This window comes from Kogia breviceps, chromosome 12 (genome assembly GCF_026419965.1).
Source record: "Kogia breviceps isolate mKogBre1 chromosome 12, mKogBre1 haplotype 1, whole genome shotgun sequence".
Taxonomy (NCBI): domain Eukaryota; kingdom Metazoa; phylum Chordata; class Mammalia; order Artiodactyla; family Physeteridae; genus Kogia; species Kogia breviceps.
The window spans coordinates 41,298,011-41,322,193 of NC_081321.1; the positions used below are offsets into that span (position 1 = coordinate 41,298,011).

General features: G+C 46.9%; 1 protein-coding gene across 7 annotated transcripts in view; it reads left to right on the top strand.

Annotated features, from left to right (window-relative positions):
• Positions 1 to 331: 331 nt before the first annotated feature.
• The window catches only part of ACVR1B (activin A receptor type 1B), a 35,300-nt gene continuing 11,448 nt past the window's right edge, over positions 332 to 24,183 (top strand). For 4 of the 7 annotated variants that reach the window (XR_010835811.1, XR_010835812.1, XM_067009334.1 and 1 more), the window contains exons 1-4: positions 785 to 906; positions 17,735 to 17,974; positions 18,805 to 19,053; positions 22,024 to 22,254. Coding sequence is in view for 5 of the 7 variants with exons in the window: in XM_067009334.1 (XP_066865435.1) it covers positions 819 to 906; positions 17,735 to 17,974; positions 18,805 to 19,053; positions 22,024 to 22,254 (808 nt within the window). In the remaining 2 variants the exon portion in view is untranslated. Of the gene's footprint in view, positions 546 to 782; positions 907 to 17,734; positions 18,016 to 18,804; positions 19,054 to 22,023; positions 22,255 to 24,183 lie in introns of those variants that run through there. The other 3 variants (XM_067009337.1, XM_067009339.1, XM_067009335.1) reach the window with 3 other exon arrangements.

Genomic DNA, 24,183 nt, shown 5'->3' on the forward strand with positions numbered 1-24,183 from the left:
AGTACTTGTTTCCAGCTTTTTACAATGATGAACATGCAACAGTTAACATTTCTCACAAATATTTGTCTTCATTTCTGTTATTTCTTGAAGACAGGGAATAGGGGTATGAATATTCTAAGACATTTTATACATAATGCCAAATTGTTTACCAAAAGGGTTCTACCTGCAGCAGAGTGGGAGTGCTTCACACGGCACCCTCACCAAGATTGAGTACTGTCATTAAAAAGCCCGGTATGTTCTGAAAAGTGGCATCCCATGATTCGATCACACAGGTGGCTGTGCGTCCCGTGGATCGCAGGGGGACCACTTGGGGCTGGGAGACTAGTTAGGAGACGGTTGCGAAGATCCCGATGGGACGTGACGGGAGCCTGATGCTAAGCAGTAGGGATGAAGGGAACGGGAACACGCACGGCACTCGTAGAACATTCGATGCGGGGGATGGGGGTCGGTGCCGTTAAGATCACGCTGCGCTGCGGAGAGCGCAGGACAGAGCAGAAGCCGCGTGTCCGGCTCGGCCTCCTCCGCGCAGCGCTCTGCACCCACGGGTGAGGTTGGCCGAGGCGCGAACCCCTCCCACCCCTTTAACTGGGACACTCCCCTTTAAGGCGGGCGCCCGCGCGCACCCGGCCCCGCCCTTCGGGGGCGCGCGCGGCGGCCGCGGCGCCGGCTCCGCCGGGAGTGCACGTGCGGGCGCCGGGCGGAGAAGAGGGAGGCGGGAGCCGGGCCGCGGGAGGAGGGGAGGCGCCGGGGGCGCGCGCGCGCGCGCTGGGCGCTGCTGGGCTGCGGCGGCGGCGGCGGCGGCGGCGGCGGTGGTTACTATGGCGGAGTCGGCCGGAGCCTCATTCTTCCTCCTTGTTGTTCTCCTGCTTGCCGGCAGCGGCGGGTCCGGGCCCCGGGGGATCCAGGGTGAGTCCCGGGGCGGGGGCCGGGATGGAGAGGGCCGGGCGAGGGCGAGGCCTCGCGCCGCGGCCCCTGACTACAGCGCGCCCCCTCCCCACGCACTCAATATGGCCGGGCGGGGGGCGCGGGGGAGTCGCGGTGACCCCCAGTCGGCTTCCCCCGACCCCCGAGGCGCGGTCGCGCAGCCGGGACCGAGCTCACACCGGGCCCCTGGGGACCCGATCCCTCTTCCCGGCGAAACTGGATTCGGGGAGCTCTCGGGGGTCGCGCTCCTAGCACCCCCATGTTCCATAGAGGGGAGTGCGGGTTTCCTTCCCCAATATTTGGAGGTCCACGTTTCTGCCCCTCAGCGTATCCAGGGGCGGTGGTCTTCATTCCCTCCCTCCAGATGCTCCTGGGGGGAGCCTTTTCTCCCGCCAAGATTGTGGGGCTCGGGCGATGGGGTCTTTGCCTCTCCGAGGTATCCTGATGTTGAGAGTCCTTGCGCACCTCAGATGAAAGGGGAAGGGGTCTCAAACCTTTCCTTGAGCTCCTGCGCTTGGGGTGCCTCTTCCCCTCCCTCTCCTTCCTCTCTAATGTTCTGGGAAAGCGAGTCACATTTCCCCTTCGCGCAGTCCCTTGAGTTCAGTGGGGCCAGCCCCCCCACCCCTCCAATACACATGCCCCGCGGAAGCTCTGTGGAGGCAATGGGACCAACAGGGCCCTAAACGTTTTGGGAGCTTGGCTTTGGAATCTCTCGAACCCTAGGAAACCTAGTTCCAGAACAGTTAATCTGCATCTAGGTGTATTTGCTTTTCACCTCGCCTCTCCCACCCTACCCCAGGGGGCCCATTCACTTCGTCACTTTGTGGATGCCTTTCAGGTGACATCCTAGAACCTGCCTCCCACCCCCAAGATCATTTAAAGACCCCAGCTCTGGAGCGGCTCCCGGCCCTTGGGCAGGATTTATTTACCTTCCCGCACAATCCCTCTCCCCAACCCCTTCCCTACACACTCCCCCACCTCACACACCCCTTGCCTTCCAAACCCCACAGGCTTCTGCTTCCTGGTAGCACCCGCACCCTTCCCGCTGCAGAGGTAGCCCCTTTCTGTGGGACACTCAGCTGGGTGTCTTGTTTGTGAGGCTTTGGGGGCTTGAGGAGAGCAGATGAAACCCTAAAATATTTAACTTAAGCGAGTCGTCTCAAATGCGTGTTGGCATTGGGGTAGCAGATGAAGGTTATACTTGGCAGTTATATTGAAGTGATTATTGACCCACAGATAGATCTGGAAGAGCTGATCAGGTCTGTATCAGCTCCCGATGTACAAAGCCTGCTGCTTTGACTTCTCAGCAGCCCCTAACCTTCCAGCAGTGGGAGATCAAATGTATGTCCTGTGGCTCTCTTCTCTCCACTAAAAAGAATGGTTCTCAGGTGGGTTCTGGCTTCCTTCGTAAACCAGACAATCAACAAAAGACCTCATCCCACTTTGGAGTCTCAAAAACAAGTTCATTACCTCCAGCCTTGATATTTGTTCCCAGTGGTGCAGCCTGTACGGTGGGGTCTTTGTTCACAGGCTAATGCTTCTGCTAAGGCGCCTCATGCGTGTTCCTGGGTCTCGCTGCTCTGTGGCATAGGTAATGCACCGTGGGGTCTGATAGACATGGTGAAGGTGTATGAACACAGCCTGACATTGATGGTAAATTAATGGTTTTCATGAATAATGTTTGCTGGGCCTTATTATGGTCCATGTTCTTGGAGCGTGTAACGCGATGTTATTTCTCTAGTAGGGTAGTAAGTAAGGAGGCTCAGCCTTCAGGTTTGTCATTTTACATGTGATAAATAAATCTTTAAATTCCTTCCATAGGAATTTTTATCCTGTTCCTAATATATCCAAGATTTTTAACAGCCGTGTCCCTGTTGGTTTGGTATAGTGTCTGGTGGGATATTTCTTGTTGTGAGCCTTAAATGTTTAATTGATAATCCAGCTGGTTCTGAATGGGGCAGAGTTCATTTTCTGTAACCTTCCTGAAATGGATGTTGTTGGCGTGAGGATGGGTGGGCATAATAGGAAGTTGCTTTCTTTTTTTGGTAAATTGGAAATTAGGTTGTGTGTCCAGCAAACATTCTCGAAGGCCTTTAAATTTGGCCAGACACTACAGTTTTTTCCGGGACACATCTAGTTGCCAATAGTGCATGCTACAGAGACCACTGTTGCAAAAGGCTTCAAGTAAGACATCAGTTCTGGGAAAATAGAGGCTGTGGGATAACAAGAAGTTGATTGCTGTCCTCCCCTGCACTTCCTCTGTTGTGCTCCTCTAGGCGGGCTAGAGGAATGGCAGGACCGGCCAGCCCTGATGCCTGGTACTTGGACAGGACATGAGGGCAGCAAGGGGTCGGTGTCTGCATTAAATAGTGAACTAATGTCGACTTAGTAAAAGGCCAGTGATAAGAAGCATGAGTTCCAGGTTATAAACAGCATCATTTGATATGTGGGCCATGTTTTAAGGCCTGCCTTTGGAATTTTCACATTAGTACTTGAAAATGTAAAATTGAATTAGTAGCAGGAGAGCATGATACTTATTTCTTAAGACAAAAGCAACAAGGGAGACATTTGAGGTTCTGATAGGAATATTTTTAATTTCTGTGAGTAAACTAAAAATTTAATTTCAGGCCAAGTCTTGTAATTTTGTTGAGTGAACATGAATTTGAACTACAGTGAAAGTGAACTCTCATAGAGAAAAAGAGAATCTCAGATTAGTTTTGTTAAGAGCTCCGGGAACAGATGTGATTAAAACAATAAAATGGCTACTCTGGTTAAAGGTTAGAGCCAGATGGAGGGAGGAGGCTGGTTTCCAGCCCCTGAACTTTGCTCCCTTACAGGTTGTCCTTGAATAAGGCACTTAACCTTTCTGTGACTGCCTCAGTTTTGCCTCTGTAAAGTAAGGAACTAGTCTGTGTCGCTCTTATTGGGACATTTGTGAGACTGACTTACTGATAGCCAGTTGGCTGAGAGGTATTTTTAGACACAGTTTCTGACTTCAGGGACCAGGCAATGTTGGGTTACTTTTTATCTTATGGGGCAGAATAATTCTTGGGATTGATGGAAGCATCATATGTCACAGTGTGGTTTATTTCTTCTTCTTTGTGCATTTTTGTGGACCCGTTTCAGATTTCCTCAAGTTAATTTCTGTCTCTTGACAGGCCCTTACATCTTAGGCCGGGCAGCATACCTTTGCTAATCAAAGGCAGTCTGGAGGGAGTGACCTGCTTTAGGCTTTATTGGTTTGGCAACGTTTTAATTCTTACGCAACTCTGGGTATGTTTATGGCACTATGTAAATGTTACATAAGAACATGGAGGCTGAGAGGTGGCCAGAATGGTGCCTGTGAACACAGGAAGGTTAGACTGAGGACTTCATCTGAAAGGACCTTGGGAATCTGCAGTCAGTACAGGAAGAAGCTGCACTTCATTTTTGTCTAAAAACCTTTTTAGATGATTGTGTCTTTCAGGTGGACTACTGTGTTATAAATAGGTTTATTCTCCACCGGTGAGCTAATTGTAACCTTGCTACCAAAATATGAATCAGGAGATGATGATGAGGCGTGCTGCTTCTTCCAGCATGGCCTGTTGAAGCTGCTTGTTGCATTTTGGAGCACGAGTTGAATTGCGTCGCAGTCTGTTCTCATAATAACTCAGGAGTACAGGGTGTTGAGGTGGAATGGAATTCTCAGTCCACGGTGCTTGAGATCTTCTTTATTTTTGAAGGTTAAATTGGAATACTGAAGTGGCTCTTTTGTTTTAATTTTGAAATCCTTATTGTTTACTGTTCAGTTTTTGCTCAGAGCAGCCGTGAACATTAATTCTGGAATCCCGCCTCTTTGTCTCAAGTTCTTGTGCTATTTGTCTGTTACAGTAGGGTTGATGTAAGAGGGTCTTATCTCATTTTCCTCTCTGTATTCATAAGAAGAAAATCCTGGAGTCCTCTTGCACATCAGTTCCCCCCGATGCTGGAAGTGCTGCGGGCCTCCAGAGCCCATCAGTTCCGCCTGGACTAGGAGTGTCCAAACCTTTGAAGGGAATCGGCTCCAGAGCCGCCAGTCCCCGGCAGTCTCGGCTACATTTCTGTCACTCTGCAGGGACGGCATCACGGGCAGGTTCGAGTCCCGCTCTCGGGTTTTGCTCTCCTCAGCTTCTCTCTCTCACACGTGGTTCAACCTGCGGCTGAGCCTGGAGGCAGCATCTCTGCTCTTGCCTGTTCTCTCTGCTTGCTGGCTTTTCCGTCGCAGATAAATACCGTTCCAGAGTGTAGCTTTCTTCTTCCTCTGTAGAGTCTCGGGAGCTTGGTGCAGCTGTGCAGCTGCCATCCCCAGCAGTCTTACCTGCCCACGGGTGTCTGAGACAGCGCCACTTCAGGCAGCTCTGGTGTTCTTTTTGGTTCTCTTTCTCTCCACTTAGTCTGAAGCCTGCATTTGTCTTGCTAAATATTTTGAATTTAACATAATGAAAGTAACTGCCTTTCCCTTTAAAGTAAAGTATCAATCCCCCTAATATTTACACAATTACATATAGGAGGTTTCTTTATTCATTCGGTTGGGTATGTCCCTGGAATGGTTCTTGGCATGAGGAGGTAACAGGGAACAAGATGGACAAAAATCCCTAACTCTCATGGAACTTACTATTGCAGTGGCTCGGACTGAAAATAAATGAGTAAACACAGTTATCAGTCATGAGGGCTGTGAAGGAAATAAAACAGGATGGTGTGCTGGAGTGCGCTGGGGGCTGCCACTTCACATCCCTGTCTGGATCATTGTTTCATCTGTAAAATGGGGCTAATCCAGTCAGGTCGTGTTATTTGCCGTAACTGTGTTCTGTGAGGCCCACTTGAACACAGGATTAGCAAATACTGGACCACTGCTCCCGGGGGAGACACAGGGTTAGGTCCCTGCAGCTGCTGGTCACACGTTTTCATCAGCTGATTGGTACATAACCTTGTGTTGTTCGTGTTTCTGTTTAAAGACACCTCATTTAATTTATATTGTTGATTCATTAACATTGAACTCAGGGCCAACAGCACTATAATGCATGCCTGAATGAAGCTTATTCAGTGTATGTATTTTCTTTCTTGTAAGGCATGTCACTGTCTTCTCGAACTTCGGAACACTAAACTACTGCTCTTGGGGGCTGTTTTAAACAGTGAAATCACCAAGAAAAAACACAAAAAGACAAAAAGCCTGGCACTGAACATACCATGAGAAGGACACATGTTAACAGTATGAACTGAAACAAGAAGCCAGAGCATTGCCTTGTTCAGCCTCAGTGGGAACGTGTGCATTGGGTGACTCAAAAGTTTTCACTGCTCTGCACATGTCTGCAAATGACCATGAAAGCACTGAGAGTATTGATTTTGGGGTTATAAATAAATTTTAGCAAGTGGGCAGATTCACAAATACGAATCCATGAATAACAAGAATCAATGGTATTTTGTTAAAAGCCATACAATGATTGTGGCAGAGAGAAAATTATATCGTGGAATTCCCAGGATTCCTGAATGGTTTCACTGAACCAAAAGTTTAATGTATACAGTTAGAAGTCCCGTTTCCAGCCTGTGAATAAACTAAACAGGTACATATACATAAATCAAGTACTGCTTTGGTGATCTAAAGGTTCCTTTAACCCTTGAGCACCTACCATATACCTGGCACTGTTGTAGGTGCAGGGATACAACAGTAAACAAAAGGAGACAAATGCTTTCCTTGGTGAAGTGTACCTTCTGGCTGGTGAAATAGACGATAAAGAAAGAAAATACAAGGTGATTCTGTCTACCACAGTCCCCCCGCTGCTCTCCTCTCCCCAAATATCCTAGCGTTAAGTATATATACACCTTTTCCCAGTTACTCAGTCACACATGAATGCAGGTAGTACAGTTGACCCTTGAGCAACATGGGTATGAACTGCACGGGTCCACTTATACTTGGATTTCTTTCAGTAAATACAGACTAGAGTACTGTACGGTCCAAGGTTGATTGAATCCGCGGATGCAGAACCACAGATCCAGAGGGATGATTGTTATGTTATACTTGGGTTTTTGACTCCATGGTGGTCAGTGCCCGTAACCCCTGAGTTGTTCAAGGGTCAACTGTATTGTGAAGGGATTAAATCAGTGCATCTCCAGATAAGCAGGCTATCATGGTGGGCCTGACCTAATCAAGCTAGCCCTTTGAAAGCAGAGCATTTTCTCAGCTGATTGCAGAAGAGGAAGGCAGAGATGCTCCAACTGGCTTGGAAGAAAGTAAACATCCATGTATGAACTGCCCATGGGAGCCACATGAGCAGGAACTGCAGGCTGACTTCAGGAGCTGAGTGGTCCCTGGCCATCAGCGAGGAGGGAAATGGGGGCCTTAGTCCTTCTTCCACAGGGCATTAGAGTTTGGCAGCAACAAGTCAGTTTGAGAGACGTCCCAGCCCTAGATGAGAAAGCAGCCCCAGCTGACATCAGTCATGCTGTGCCTGGACTTCTGACCTACAGAAACTGTGAAATAGTAAATAGGTGTTGTTTTTAAAAATGTGTGTGTGGTGAGTCAGATGGTGATGTGAGGAGAAGGAAAACAGGAGAGGGAAATAAGAGAACTCTCCCAAGATAGGCTTGAGGCTCCTTGAGACCTGGTACCCTGTCATCCCATGGATGGACCTTGCATGTGGAAAGAAGTCCTTTGACGACATGTGGCTTTCACCTACTGCCTGTTACCTTTTCCTAGATATTTGTGAGTGTTTGGCGGAGAGAGGAGATTGTGGGTGCTTTGGAGATAAGGTTTTTAGATGGTTTTGATGTTTTGAATTGAGGAATCTGTGAATTGAAGGTTTTTTTTTTTTTTTTTTTTTTTTTTGCGATACATGGGCCTCTCATTGTTGTGGCCTCTCCTGTTGCGGAACACAGGCTCCGGACGCGCAGGTTCAGTGGCCATGGCTCATGGGCCCAGCCGCTCTGCGGCTTGTGGGATCTTCCCGGACCGGGGCACGAACCTGTGTCCCCTGCATCGGCAGGCGGACTCTCAACCACTGCGCCACCAGGGAAGCCCAAGGATATTTTTTAAAATAAGTATTTGTGTTGAACCTGCCTTACCCCAAATCTTTGCATATTGTCTTGGTGTATGTTTGTATATATTACATTCTACACTTGTAGTAGATAAGCTTGAATCAAATTCAGTCAATGTTCATGCCTAATATGCAGGGCCAAGCTTAATGTTGAGAAGGATACTGAGGAACAAATCTGTCCTTGCCATTGAGACGTTTACACACAAATTGACTTCTGCTTGTTAGAAGAACCATAAAACCACAGAGAGCTCTGACCCTTCTCATTCACTAGGATGACAGTAGTGATAAAAGCATCTGATTTACTGAATGTATACTATCTACTCAAGTGTTAACACTGAGCATTTGTGCTACATCACTTACTCTGTACAACTATTCTCTGAGGCACTCTCATCCCCATTTTACAGGCGAGAAAACTGGGACATAGAGAGGTTAAGCAGTGGGCCTAAAGTCTGTCTGACTCCAAAGCACATGCTCTAAATCCTGTACTCTACTATGTACTGTAATGACTATTAAAGTAGCTTTCTAACCAGTCCCTGCCTCCTGTCTCTCCCTTGTCATCCTCCCTACCACTGGATTTAACTTTGGCAAGTGCACCTTCTGTGTCACTTTTATGTGGCCTCCAGGATCAACTCCAGACCCCTTAGCCTGGCATCACAATCCATGCAGTCTGGCCTAGTCTCCCTTACTGCCCTTGTCTCTGACTGGAACCATGGCATTGTTGTCACGTCTATTTACTTTGGACCTAACATGCCTTGTGCTTTTCTTGGTCTTGGCCTTCTTAGCCAGATCCAAATCCAGCCATCCTCCGGTGTGGGACCCACTTTGTCTTCCTCCTATCCCCCAGCCAGTGACTCCATCCTCTCTGCTTTTCTCTTTGGTCCATATCAGTGGTATAGATGTTCACACTGGTTTATAGTTTTCTGCTTCTCCCATTCTCACTTCTCTACCCCCTAAAAATTGATGCTAGGAACTACCTTATTTTTCTTTATATGTCTTTGTCCTATCAGAGAGCCTTGCGTATTTTAAGTACTTAATAATTTAATTGAATTCATTCATTTCTTTTCCATCCTCTCAGCAAAATCCTAGGTAAATAATTCTAGTTCTGTCCTGCTGTAATTTTATTATCTCCTGTATATACAGTTTTTATCCCAGTCTCTCAAAATGCTGCAAACATTTGTGAGTTACTTGGAACATCCTAATCACGCTTCCTATCTCACCTCTTGCATCTCTGTTTATTCTACTCTGTTTATTCTACCACCTACCCATTTTATTCCAGCCAGATGGACTTGATCTCAACCTCTTTAGTTTTATTCTCCGTCCTGGCTGATTTTGTTTTCTCCTTCATTGTCCCATTTGCCTGAAACAACCATTCCTATCCCTCTTTTGCTTGAAACAACCATTCCTATCCCTCTTCTCCCTCAAAACTGTGATGTGCACTGTGGCCTCTCCACACATCTGTAGTATAGTAAGTAGGTCAGGAAGCAAATAGGACTACCACTGATAAATACCCTCCCCTGCTCTAATGAGCCACGTGTGTGTCTGCTTAAGTACAACAAAGAAAGAAAACAGAATGGTTGTACATGTCAATGTAAACTTGTCAGTAAAGGAGAAATACCAAGTTACTAGTAGGCAGTCTGAATGTGACGGCTGAGTCTGTGCACTTAGGTCCCAGGAACACTGGACATGCTCTGTCATAGCGATGCCACTCCTTCCAGCTTTACCTTGACATTCTCCTGGGCAGCAGGTGGGCCCTTGCTAGATGTTCAGGCATTTACAGTCAGCCATAAGTTAAGTCGCAATGACAGGTCTCCTTAGCATAAACATCAAATGTCTTTTTTGAGTGAGAACAAAGCTTTCATTCTCTAGACCTGAGGCTTAAGGGTGAACTTGTTTAAACAGCTCTCTGGGGTTGGGTATGTCTCCAAGTAGAATGTCAGAAAGGCAGTTTGTAGAATAGATATAGTGTGGAGCTGGCTTTTCAAACACCTTTCTCTTATGCAAAACCCACTCCGAGACCTTTTCCCAGATTGAAATTAAATACCAAGCTTATCAAATGTCTTATTGTTAAATCTGTGCGTTTTTTCCCCTCATCATACAAATAGCTTCCTTTATTAAGTCAGTTACATTTTTTTCATAAGTGCTTTTTACCAGTATACTTTTTGGATGTTTTAGATACCACCAACTACACATGTAAAATTTGACTTTATTATGGCTCTTGGGTACTTAAGAGTTTTTGTTTTGTTTTATTTTAGTGTAGTTTTACAATCTAATTTTGATGATTGTGGAAGCTGGAAATGCAACTTGAGTCTTTGTTAGCAGTAGCATCTGATTGCTGTATTTTAATGCAGCAGGACTTTTCTGCCTGGTACTGTGTCAGTTCTGCAGCCTTACCTGCTGTCTCCCCACCACCACCACCACCACCCCGGAGAAACAAACATTACCTCTACTTTGTGATAGTTTAGTGCCAGACACCTCCATTTTTAAACCCGATTCAAGATTTTCATAAACATTTTGGCAGTTGTCTAAATCAGTAGTTACTGAACAACTTTTTACTTTCTTTTTTTAAAAAAATGTATTTATTTTTCTATTTAGCCAAGTTGGGTTTTCGTTGCTGCACGCGGGCTTTCTCTAGTTGCAACGAACGGGGGCTACTCTTCGTTGCGGTGCACGGGCTTCTCATCGCGGTGGCTTCTCTTGTTGCGGACCACGGGCTCTAGGCTCGCGGGCTTCAGTAGTTGTGGCTCACAGGCTCTAGAGCGCAGGCTCAGTAGTTGTGGCGCATGGGCTTCGTTGCTCCGCGGCATGTGGGAACTTCCTGGACCAGGGCTTGCACCCGTGTCCCTTGCATTGGCAGGCGGATTCTTAACCACTGCGCCACCAGGGAAGCCCTTTCTTTTTTCTTCTTAAAGCAGTAAAACTCTTTCAAAAATGAAAATGTAGACAGGTATATAAAATGGATAAAAGCATGTCCACTCTGGCAGAGCCCCTTCCCTCTCAGATTGCTAGGCTGAGATCTGTTGAATGAGATTTATTAAGCATGGTGCTATTTGCTGATCACTGTGCTGGATACCAGTGAGAAAATGAAGAAGAGAAGGACATTGGTTCCCTCCTTTAGGAGTTTACAGGTTCCTGGGACATCTGAGAGCCTAGGGACTTGGGAAGGATACTGTACCTCCATTTTTTTTGGTATGCTCGCGTTAGGTTTTTGTTATTGTTTTGTAATTGAGATTATATTATACATACTATTTTACAGAGATTTATGGTATTTATAAAATTGTGGTAAAACACATATAACCATTTTTAACCATTTTAAAGTATATAATTCAGTGGTGTTAAGTACCTTCATAATGTTACACAAACCATCACCACTCTCTAGTTCCAGAACTTTTTATTTACCCTGAAGGAAACCCAGTAACCCATTAAGCCAGCATTCCCCATCTTCTCCCCCAAGCCCCTAACAACCACTAATAATGCTTTCTGGATATTTAATATAAATGGACTCATACAGTATGTGGCTTCTTTCAGTTAACATAATGTTTCAGAGTTCATCCACAGTGTAGTGAATATCAGTAGTTTATTCCTTTTTATAGCTGAATAATACTCCATCATGTGAATATGCACCAGATTTTGTTTATCCTTTTTATGTTTGGTGGACATTTGGGTTTCCACCTTTTCACAGTTGTGAATAGTGCTGTTATGAACATTCGAGTACAAGTTTTTGTTTAAACACTTGTTTTCAATCTTCTGGATATACACCTAGGAGTGGAATTGCTGAGTTGTATGGAAATTCAATGTTTAATTTAACAAGGAACCATCAAACTGTTTTCTATAGTGGCTGCACTGGTTTATGATCCTACTGTCAGTGTATAGGGTCCCAGTTTCCTCAGAGTCTGCACTAACACTTTCTTATGGCCTTCCTAGTGGGTGTGAAGTGGTTTTGATTTCCATTTGAATTTGAAATTCATTTGCATTTGAGATGATGTTGAACATCTTTTCATGTACTTTTTGGTCATTTGTATATCTTTGGAGAAATGTCTGTTCAGGTCCTTTACCCATTTTAAAATTATTTTTTGTCGTTGTTGAGGTTTTTTAATATAAATTTATTTGTTTATTTATTTTTGGCTGCATTGGGCCTTTGTTGCTGCACGCGGGCTTTCTCTAGTTGTGGCGAGCAGGGGCTGCTCTTCCTTGCGGTGCACGGGCTTCTCATTGTGGTGGCTTCTCTTGTTGCGGAGCACAGGCTCTAGGTGCGCGGGCTTCAGTAGTTGTGGCGCGTGGGCTCAGTAGTTGTGGCTCGCCAGCTCTAGAGTGCAGGCTCAGTAGTTGTGATGCACAGGCTTAGTTGTTCTGCCACATGTGAGATCTTCCCGGACCAGGACTCAAACCCATGTCCCCGGCATTGGCAGGCAGATTCTTAACCACTGCACCACCAGGGAAGCCTTGTTGTTTAGTTTTAAGAGTTCTTTACATATTCTGGGTGCAAGACCATTACTAGATACATGATTTGCAAATATTTTCTCCCATTCTGTAGGTTCTCTTTTCACTCTTTTGATATTGTCCTTTGAGACACAAAAATTTTTTAATTTGGTGAAGGCCAATTCATCTATTTTTCTTTTGTTGCTTGTGTTTTGGGTGTGATATCTAGGAGACTGTTGCCAAATCCAAAGTCATGAAGATTTACCCCTACTTTCATTTTAAAAGTTTTAGAATATAAGTTTTAGCTCATATATTTAGGTCTTTGACTTACTTTGAGTTAATTTTTGTATATGATGTGAAGTAAGGGTCCAACTTTATTCTTTTGCATGTGGATTTCTTGTTGTCCAGCACTGTTTGTTGAAGACTAGTCTTCCCACCCCCAAAATGTTGTAGAAACTCTTGTGGAAAATCAGTTGATGATAGATGTATAGATTTGTTTCTGGACTCTCAATTCTATTCCATTGATTTATAGTCTGTACTTCGGGGAGTACCATACTGTTTTGATAACTGTAGCTTTGTAGTAAGTTTTAAATCAGGATATGTGAGCCCTCCAACTTTGTTCTCTTTCTCTTTTTTTTTCCTCCCAAGATCATCTTGGCTATTCAGGATCACAGAGTTGTGTAGAATTGTCGTCTGTTCTATCCCAAGTAAGCTGTAGGGAGTTTGGATAGGGTCCACGGAAGAATAACTAAAATAATCATGGGTTGTAATAGGCTGTTCTTATCAGTTTGGCCTGCCTGATGGATGCTGTCATGTGGTAAGATGAGGGCTCAGATGCAGCTTATGATCAAGTTGTAAAATCATGAAGAGTAAGGGTGGCACGGGCTATTTGGGCAACACATTTTAGCTCTTGTAGAACTAGAAGGTTGCCCAGTGAAGCTTGGAAGAGGCGGATTTAGTGTCCCTAAATGGGACACTGTTCCACGCTAAATTGATGAAACTTACCATCCCCAAGGAGCATATACATAAGCTAAAAATCATAGATACTGTAGCTTTAAAACTTTCGTGGACCTTCATCTACCAGGACAAAGGTGGGTGTTTTGCAGCATGCCTCTTACCTTTTGAGGTCGGTGCCCCGACCCTGCTCCTCCCACATCCTTTCCCCCGGTGATTGAGTGGCTGTGAGTTTAGTCCTGGATGGTGGTTCTTGGGAATTTCCAGTGAGCAACAGCCTTACTGTATCCTCCTAGAGTATGCCGTGGGCAGGAGAGAGGGGCCTGCGGTGAGGTTGCCTTTGCTCAGGCCCAGTGTGTTAGTGCCTCGGTAACATGCAGTGAGACAGAGTCTGCCCAGGTCGGGACTTGTCACCCTTCCTCCAAACACAGCTTGTCTCACAAATCAAATTTGCTTTGACATCCTACCACAGACTGCCTTCTAATCATTCTTTGGAACCATGTTCAAATCCTGCCAAAATGTCTTTAGTTCAGGTTTGACTAGCTTGTTAGTAACAAAATGCTGTGCTAGTGAGAATTTCACTCTGACCACTTGCTTTTCTGTAGATTGATTTTGTTACTCTTCTGCCATTGGCTTTCCTAATTGTGTTGTTTCTACTATGTAACTCTTTGGTGATGGAACACTGAGAGTTTTAGGTATGTGTTGTTTACCTACACATGTGTAGTAGGTGGATTTCACCTGATGAGTCACTATGAAACAGATTATAAAGGCCTGTGATCATTAGTCCAGATTTAACTTTTCAAAGAAATCAAAATTAGGTTTGTGATTTAGTGTGCTAGTAAAGTTTTAGTAAATTCAGATGTTTTTATAATTTTATTGTCACTTACTTTGTTTCAATGAAAAATGAATATTAACAGAAGATAATTTAAAGACTAGTCTGTCTTTAAAGTTCAGGAAAAGGTATATGGAATTAAAGCAGAACTTCCCAGTGTTGAATCAGTGATACAGACAATGTGAATTTAAAAGCAAACTAGATTCAGATTTCAACTGGAGGATTTTAGAGGTCATCTGGTTCAGCCCCTTCTTTCTGGCTAATGGTGAGGAAAATGAGGTTCAGGAAGGTTAAATGAATTGCCCAAAACCACGCGACCAGTTACTGGCAGAGCTGAGACTCAAACAGCAGTTCCTTGCTGTGGTCTTGCTGTCACTTGGCACTTCCTAATTCGTGGTTAGAGAGACACATTGTACGTGGATGTGTTTACTTGAGTTTTATATTGAAGGGAGGGATTGAAATTCATTGAGCATCTATTTGCTAAGCACTTTTAAAATCTCTTATTTCATGTAATTCTTTCATAGTACTGTGAAGTAATTAACAGTTCCACTTTACAGATTAGGCAGCTGGGGTGCAGGAAGGTTACTAACTTGCTCAAGGCCATGTGACTAACACTAGAGCTGGTATTTGAGCCCTGGGTCTGTGTGGCCTGTTCCTGCCATGATGCTCTCCTGTGGCTCTAGTGAGAGTAACTGAAACCTCTGCAGTGGTGTGGGCAGTAGTGATGGTTATCGCAAAAATAGCTTTTTCAGACTTCTCACTCTGTAAAAGCAGAGATGTACACAGATGTGAGCAGTCTTCTCGGAGTACCCCCGGCACTTAGCAGATGTGGGCTGATCTTCATACCATCTCTGTAACATAAATGGTATTTTCTGGTTGGGCGGCCAAGGCCCAGATAGAGTCAGGGACCTGCCCAGTCCCTTATCCCAGAGCCGCACGGCCCTGCTCCCAGTTCCGTTCTTCGTCCCGTCTAGCATAGATTTCATCACTTTTGTTCTTTCCTGTCTTACACCAGGATTGTTTAAGTACTTCCCAAAAATAATGAGCCACGTGTGGGTGTGCTCGTTCTCCAGAATGAATCACTGTGAAAGAGGCCATGAACCAAGGAAAGGAGAGTGCGTGTCTGGGAGCAGAGGCTCTGGTTCCCTGCCTGCTAATTGACGGACTCTGAAGTGAGCTGCTTTTCCAAAGGCGGCTGCGGGTCTGGCCCGCGTGTCCCACTGTGCTCAGAATAGCCCTCTGGGAGTTGTTCGCTTTCCCTTCTTGCTTCCCAAAATAGACCTGAGGCTGTTCTCATAGCCGGACATCGTGTGCGCGCCACGGGGACCCCTTTTGTGCCTGAATGTCCCCATTGACACAAAGAGGAATGGGCGTTTGCACTCGTGGATGAGTAGTCAGGACTCCAGGGTGAGTCAAAGAGGTTTGGGCTGAGTGTTCTGAGAGTCGCAGAAGTAAATTTCAGTTAGCAAGAAGAAGGAAATTTAGAAGGAATTTACTTTTAAAATTCCTTTTATGTTTGGGATCCTAGTCTAAAGGGTACCTGCTTTAAACTTCCTGCCTTTAAAATATAACACTACCCGAGCCCTTCAGCAGGTAGCTGCGTGTTTTGGAATTTCTCCCAGAAGAAAGGGTTCTGATCAGACGCTGTGAGAAAAATCCCACAGGCGGTGCAGTGAAGATCCACGCTGTCCATTTACCTGTCTGTGCTCGCCCTCCTTTGTTTCCGTGGTGGGGATGGCAAGGATCGTGTCACTTACAGAAAGCCTGGGGAAGGAGGGGGTTGGACCCTGAGATATTTAGAATCTGTCTTTGGACTTGAAAAGCCAGGAGATGCCTTCCAGTGTTTTAGAGGAAGAGACAAAGATAGACTGTTTACAGCCGAAAGGGGTGAGTTACGACAGGCTAGTTTTTCACGGGACTGGTCATAAATGTCTCTTCTCCAGGGGCCATAGTTTGAATATGTTCCCTCTTGGGATCCAGATAGTATTCACTTAGTGTCCAGTCGGGGCCTCGGGTGGGCCCTGCCACCTGCATCCCCGCTGGGCGAATGCTTTGTTCAGCACTGTGAGTCCCAACCTCAGTATCCTAGTGGCTCAAGCCACCCTCCTGCCCATCCCAAGGGGTCAGGGCTGGGTTAGGCTCATGGGAGACAGTGCTGGGGAGAACCAACGGCTGCTGTCTGTGCTATTCTTGTTAGACGGATAAATAAAGGATTTCAGATTCCAGGGCTGCCGAACTAGCTTTCAGAGGCACCAAAATCATTTACAGTAATTTCCTGTCAACAGTGCACACTTAGGGATAATACACACCCAGCCAAACTCATTAGTTCCAGAGATGATTGTGTGTACTACCTATCTGAAAGAAAAAAATATATATATAGTACTTTTTAAAGTGATATCCAGGGCTTCCCTGTTGGCGCAGTGGTTAAGAATCCACCTGCCAATGCAGGGGACATGGGTTCAAGCCGTGGTGTGGGAAGATCCCACATGCTGCAGAGCAACTAGGCCCATGCACCACAACTACTGAGCCTGCGCTCTAGAGCCCGTGAGTCACAACTACTGAGCCCGTGTACCACAACTACTGAGCCTGTGGTCTAGAGCCTGTGCTCCTCAACAAGAGAAGCCACCCCAATGAAAAGCCTGCACACCGCAACGAAGAGTAGCCCCCGCTTGCCACAACTAGAGAAAGCCCGCGCACAGCAACGAAGACCCAATGCAGCCAAAAATAAATAAATAAGATAAATAAATTTTAAAAAAAATAATAAAGTGATATCCAGTGGCCTTTCAGAATGGGTTAGATTTATCGAGCACTTTCTGTGCATTAGCTCATTTAATCCTCACAATGACTGTATGAGGTAGGCACTAATATTATCTTCTTTGGAGGGTGTTCTTTTTGCCCCTCTTGAGAGAGGCACCTGCTGGGGACTAAAGGATGGAGGAGGTTGTTGGACTAGTTGGGAAGCTTTTCAAAGGAAGTGACGTTTAAGCTGAATTTTAAAGAACTTGTAAGAATTAGCTAGGAAAAAAAGCATTGCAGCAAAAGCATGTGTGAGAGCACGCACACTGCATTCAGGAAACTGTGGGCGTTCCTGGTGCAGAGAAAGGAGATGGGGTTGATGATGGCTCCAGGGAACCTGGGTGGTGTCAGATGGAGTATGTGGGGAGAGGGGTCGTCTAGTCTCTGAAGGGAAGGTGCCTTCCTCCCATCCTCAGGCTTCTAAATTTAAAGGAAGACCTCTTTCCTAGCCACAAAACAATTTTTTAAAATAAGTCTAAGTCTAAAGCAAAGTTAAAAAGGCAGTTTCTCTGTTTCTTGTAGGCATAAACTAGAGCACTTAGAGGACAATGGTGGGACCCAGAAAGCCTTGTTGTGAGCAGAATAAACAGGTGAAAAGGTTGGGCCCCCACTGACGATGTCACCTTTCTGGCCCCATCTCTACATAAGCGCCTTATTTTGGAACATCAAGTATGCTAGGGGATCGTATTCTAAGTCTGGAAAAGGACCTAGCAGCATAAGATCTCACCATTGATGTCAATGTCCACTCCCAAATTTCCTGCAGCTCTGCTCTGTGCGTGCACCAGCTGCTTACAGGCCAACTACACGTGTGAGACAGATGGGGCCTGCATGGTTTCCATTTTCAACCTGGATGGGATGGAGCACCACGTGCGCACCTGCATCCCCAAAGTGGAGCTGGTCCCCGCTGGGAAGCCCTTCTACTGCCTGAGCTCCGAGGATCTGCGCAACACGCACTGCTGCTATACTGACTTCTGCAACAAGATCGACCTGAGGGTGCCCAGCGGTGAGTGGACACCCTTGTTGGACTATTGGCTCATCGTGGAGGTAGGGCACCCCTGTCGTTTCATCCTTCTCTACTCTGCCCCCATCCCTTTGTTGGAGGATAGGTAAAGGTGCCATTTTGATGCTCCCGGAGGTGACATGGGATGGCATTCCTCCCAAGTCCGGTCTGTAGATTCGAGGATGGGGGAAACAGAATGTCGAGTGAGCCGCAGAGGTGAAAGCTGTGATTTGGGTCGTGGCTGAGCAGCCATTGGCAGCTGGTGGGATGTGGAAGAGCCAGGCAGGGATCCCCACGGGAGGGCCTGGGGCTGATCCCAAAGGAGGCAGCCCCTAAGCCATCTGAAGGGAGCTTCTGGCGTGATGGTGATGGCAAAATGGGAAGAGGAACTAGAGCTGGAAAGGACGGCCATCAAGGCTGAGGAGTATTAGACACCACCCTTCACAGGTCCGCCATTTAGGAGGTATGACTGGGGAGATCAGAGGAGGAAGAGAGAGACCGGGCCGAGCTTCAAGAGGCCGTCACAAGTGGAGGAGCAGAACATGGCACGTGCCTGGGGCGTCGAGGTGGGAAGAGCACCATGAAATGCTGTGAAATTACAGAGCGGGTTGTGGGTTTGACTGTTGCAAAGGGTACCTTAACTAGAGAGGTTTGCATTTGAGAGCATCCAAGCAGATACAAAGCCCAGTAAGACCAGAGAGATCAAGGGCACCTTGAACACAGGGAGAGGAAAAGGTCATTTCCACCTGGAGGGAGGAGCCGGGGAAAAATGAGGCCGTGGCATTCCCTCATTTTTACTCTGTTCTTTCCCTCTCCTCTCTCACCTGACCCAGGTCACCTCAAGGAGCCTGAGCACCCCTCCATGTGGGGCCCTGTGGAGCTGGTGGGCATTATTGCCGGCCCAGTGTTCCTCCTGTTTCTCATCATCATCATTGTTTTCCTTGTCATTAACTATCATCAGCGCGTCTATCACAACCGCCAGAGGCTGGACATGGAGGACCCCTCGTGTGAGATGTGTCTCTCCAAGGACAAGACGCTCCAGGATCTCGTCTACGACCTCTCCACGTCGGGGTCTGGCTCAGGTACCGCTTCTTCAGGCCTCGTGTCTGCTGTTGGCCTTCATCGCTGCTTCCCAGCAGGATGGAGTGTTCAGGAAGAAGGCTGGCCATTTGCTTTCATAATTCCCCTTCTTTTGGAGTCTGACACGTAATAAGATAAGATAATAGGGTTCACAGAAAATCTTTCATTCTCTGGAATTCCAAAGGTCAGGTGCAAAACTCTCCATTCCAGAATCCCTGCCTCTCCAAGTCTTGTAACTGTACAGCTATTAAAATTCACCTGGTTCCACCTGAGCAGTGGAGTACTCAGTTTCAGGGCCCCTTTTGAGAAACAGGAGTGTGCCGGGTTCCTGTGAGGTGGTGGCAGCTAATCATTGATCTGCGAGCAACCGCCAGGGGAGTTTAAGGACACCGAGTAAAGCCGAGAGCCAGGGTTGGGTGAATCATTGACTTGTGCCAGTTGCCCAGGGGTTTGTTTTGTTTTGTTTTGTTTTGCTTTTTGTGGTACGCGGGCCTCTCACTGTTGTGGCCTCTCCTGTTGCAGAGCACGGGAGCTCCGGACACACAGGGCTCAGTGGCCATGGCTCACGGGCCCAGCTGCTCTGCGGCATGTGGGATCTTCCCGGACCGGGGCACAAACCCGTGTCCTCTGCATCGGCAGGCGGACTCTCAACCACTGTGCCACCAGGGAAGCCCAACCCAAGGGTTTTTGGTGGCGGTTGAAATAAAGGCAGCTGGGGCCTCCAGCATGGCGTCAGCACCACTTCCAGAGCTGCCTGTTAGTGACCAAGCCTTTCTTAGGTGGACCTTGACTTGAGACTAGAATTTAGGATAAAGGAAGTTGGGTTGTCTCAGTCTCAGGGTAGAGCTCAGCTAGCTAGTAGATGTGGCTATGACTGCAAAAGAGTCTTTTTATGAAGATAAACAATTATTTTAATGACGGTGGTATTCTTTTCCTTTAGAAAAAAATCATCCACAAAGGTCACTGTTACCATTCTAACTAAGACAGACAGGATCATATTTGTGAGAGTTTTGTGCGTGTTTATGTATGTTTTCTCGCCATGTGACGAGACTCTTCTGTAGGGAAATTATGCCATCAGTCATGGCCAGACATCCCTTCTTGAGCACAGGAATACTTTGAGCTCTGACATCTCCTGAGTTTCTGTGGTTTTGCCTTTATTAAGCTCTGCAGTAGAGAGTGCCAAGATGATGGATATATTTAAAAGCTGCATATTTTTGGAAGAGAGAAAGTATATGGCTTGTTCTTTGCTGAAAGAGGGTAGGGCAGTGGTTAGAACTGACTGACTCTGTGACTTGACTTGCTGCTGGAGGAGGGTTGCTTGGGTTTTTTGGAGTCTTTTTTAAGATCAGGATTAGTTGAGGTTAGGGCAGGTCCAGGGCAGTTACCCAGCCATCTGGAGTAAAATGATTAATAACTATTCCTCTCTGGATGGTTTAGTCCATTCTTAATTCAGAATATGCAAAGCTTCCAAGGTGCTGGGGTTTTAATTCTGTGGACTTAAAGTAATAAGTCCTTGTTGCTTGTGTGACTTTCAATTCACACTAACAAAGTATGTGTTGAATACCCTCTGGGTGATACAGGGTGAACAAAATGAGAAAGAGGCCGAGCCAGGATTGGAGAGAAGAGATTGTGGAGAAGGGTCTCACAGAGGAGGTCGTGTCTAAAGGGGTCATGAGTCGGACGTTTTGAGAGTGGTAAGGGGGCAGGGAACATTCCAGGCCAAGGGAAAACCCTTGAGCAAAAGAAGGATGGAAAGCCATGAACGCTCCCTGGGTGTTTAGGGAATGATCAAGAGGCCAGCACGCTGTCCCAGGGCCAGGGTGGGAAAGCCTTGCGCTGCTGTGCTTTATGACCCCTGTTGGAAGGGCAGGGCAAGCAAGGCAGGTGAGCTGGGAGGCACGGAGGCCCACTGCAAGTCTTGCAAAGGAGGGCTGGGACGAGGGCCAGCGAGGGGGGACCTGGAGAGGAGGGGGCTAAATTGAGAAGCATTTGATGGCTCTGTACTGTGGGAGTTAAAAGCATAAACCTTGGAGTCAGTCTTAGATGCTTTGCCATTTACAGCTTGTAGGAATTTGAATGAGTTACTTAGCCTTCCCTTTTTTTTTTTTTTTTTTTTAGCCTTCCCTTTTGATGCTTAGTTTTCTCATTTGTAAAATGGGCATAATAACAACACCTACCATATAGGTGGTTGTGAGGAAATGAGATCATTTATGCAAGTGCCTCCTGCATAGTATTAAACATACAGTAAACAACTTCGTAGTTAATGACACGTTTATTTGTTTGGTCAGGGAGAGGGGGAGAGTTAAGAGTCATGGTGGTGGGGGTGATTGGAGAGACAGGGAGACACTTACTGCATGGGTCAAAGGAGGCGATAACGGAGTCCTGTAAAGACAGTAAAGGTAATCTTAGAATAAGCCTGGGTAGTCCCGCGTCCTGCATCTGGAGCTCCCAGTGAGCAGAACTTTGATCTCTTTGGGGAGAGGTGGGAGCCTGTTGGGCCCTGACCACACGTCGGCTTTCATGGGCCACGCAGCACTGCCCTCCAGTGGCCAATGAGCGGAGCAGCCAGAGGCGGCTCCCAGCACTCAAACCTCCACTTTCCTCTTCCACATAAAGCAGCTGTAGGTGGATTGGCCCCTGGGAGGCTGGCTGAAGAGTTAGTAAATCCGGTCAGACATTTATATTCAGATCTGTCGTCCATACTAACTGGGAGGAGAAATTGCGTAGATGAGGAAGAGCTAATCGTACACGTTTCCCTGTCCTCGCTCACTCACTCTCAGTGCTGCACAGCTTAGACCTCCGGAGGATTACCTGGACGTGATGCAGGGGCAGCCGAGCTCTCCGTGGTCAGTGGACCAGTGTAGAATGGAGGCACTGTGATAAGGGCTTTTCCAGTGTGGCAGTGAGAGTGGGCATTGCAAAGTTCAGCAAATACACAAATGTCTGCTTTCTTTCCATTCTTTGGTCCATAGGGTTACCCCTTTTTGTCCAGCGCACAGTGGCCCGAACCATCGTTTTACAGGAGATTATTGGCAAGGGCCGGTTTGGAGAAGTTTGGCGCGGCCGCTGGAGGGGTGGTGATGTGGCTGTGAAAATATTCTCTTCTCGTGAAGAGCGGTCTTGGTTCCGGGAAGCAGAGATATACCAGACAGTCATGCTGCGCCATGAAAACATCCTTGGGTTTATTGCTGCTGACAATAAAGGTAAAGGGCTGGGTTTGGATACGGGGTGTCCCAAAGCCAACAGCAGTCCCAGATGGAGGAGTGACTGCGGAAACTGAACGGTTGTGGGACAGCACAGTTTTGTTTGCCTTTATAGTTATTACCCACAGCAAGAGGATCTGAGCAAGGCGATGGTTTTCAAACTTCTCTTCTATGAAAAGCTTGTACAGAAATCCAGGTTATTAAGCAAGTAAATAAGCAGTTATTAAGTCGATAAATAAACCCTCATCCTACCTGCTCACTTTCCCTTCTGTGGTGACTCCCAAACCCACCCCTAGGGTAGTCCCTGCAGGGGCTCCAGTAAATTTACATTCATTCCGGTTGGAACGAAGAAGGGGGGCTTCAACCCCTGCCAGGAAAGGATGGCCCTGGAAAAGCATGCGATCCACGCTGTGTGACAGACCAGCATCATACACACTGTTGCAGTGGGGCGGGCGCAGCAGAGACACGGCCTGCCTCCCCCCGGGTGCTCCCCCGTGGCCTGCAAGCTCAGCTTTTGGTCCGCTTGTACCTGAGGTTCCTTCTTTCCTCCCCCCTCTCTCTGCTGATTTGGCTGTAGTTTTTGAGTCTGTCTCGTGTGCCCAGGCATGTGCTCATTTTTAAGGACCCCACTGACTAGCAAAGAGACAAACTAGTGATTGATTTTAGGAAGTAATCAAACAACAGCTGTTCTGGTGAGCACAAATTGGGGGTGAGATGGGGATCACGGATATCATACCCAAGCTGGATTGAGGCGGAGGTGGCAGGGAGTTGGTCAGAAAGAAAAACGAGTGAAAAGAGCACTCCAGACATGTGCAAAGGGCAAGTGTCTTTGGGAACCTGCAGGTAACTTGGGATGTTCCAGCCAAAGACATGCGTGGAGAGGTGGCAGAGGCCAGATTAGGAAGGGCCTTTTGGAGAGGATTGTATTTTATTATAGACAGTGGGTAGTAATCGAAATTGCATTTATTTATTCAGTAATATTCACTGGCTACTGTCTGGTCCTGGAATCATCACACATAAGAACAAGACACAGTCCCTGACCTTACAGTGCCCAGGAAGAGGGGACAGCCGACAGACAGCTCGGCAGGTAGCACACGTGAAGTCAGAAAGACCGTGGCTGAAGGCATTTACATTTTAGAAGAGTGTCTCTGGCGGTCAGGACACAGTTTGCTCCGTGGTCCAGTAATTTTCAGAAGTTGGTGCTGGCAAAGGCTATGGAAGATGCTAAGTGTTTGTTTTTCCTTCCTAAAACAACAGCAGGCTGCTCATTCCTCACACTGCCGTGGCGGTTTGTAGTGGCCTCAGCTGCCCCCAGGCTGAAGAGACTTGACCTCTCACACAAGGGAGGAAGGGGAAGAGAGAATTCCTTACTCACTCTGAGTAAGCTGTGCCTTTTTCAAACAGCATTACCTTTTTATTATTCATTTAAATCTGACATAAATTTTAGAGGGTCAGAAGATGTCTTCCCTTCTAACTTATGGGCAGGGTCCTCAAGATGTCAGGGCTAGTTGAGTGTAAAGGGGTGTGTTCAGTGGACCCCTCGTTCCTAATCAGGGCAACAGAGGCTGGTGCTTTTCCAGGAGCCACTCCCTGTATTGATTCTGGCAGCTTGTGTGAGTAGGATCTGGCTGTTGAAACCCACACGAGGGCCATGGGAGGAGAAAGATCGGACTCCTTTGTTCTTGCCTTTTTAACATGATATGGATGGTATAGTGTCCTGGAGCTAGGGCCAGCTTGGAATTCGGGAGATCTCAATCCAATTTCCAGTCTTCTTATTGACAACAGCACAAGCTAATTAGATTACCAGCTTTGGGGTTTTCTTTTTCTCCCTCCCTTCTTCCCACTCCTCCTTCCCGCTGTACACTGCATACCCCTCTCCCCTAGTATGAGAGTGTGTGCTCGCCACCTCCCATTGCTCTTCTGAGGATA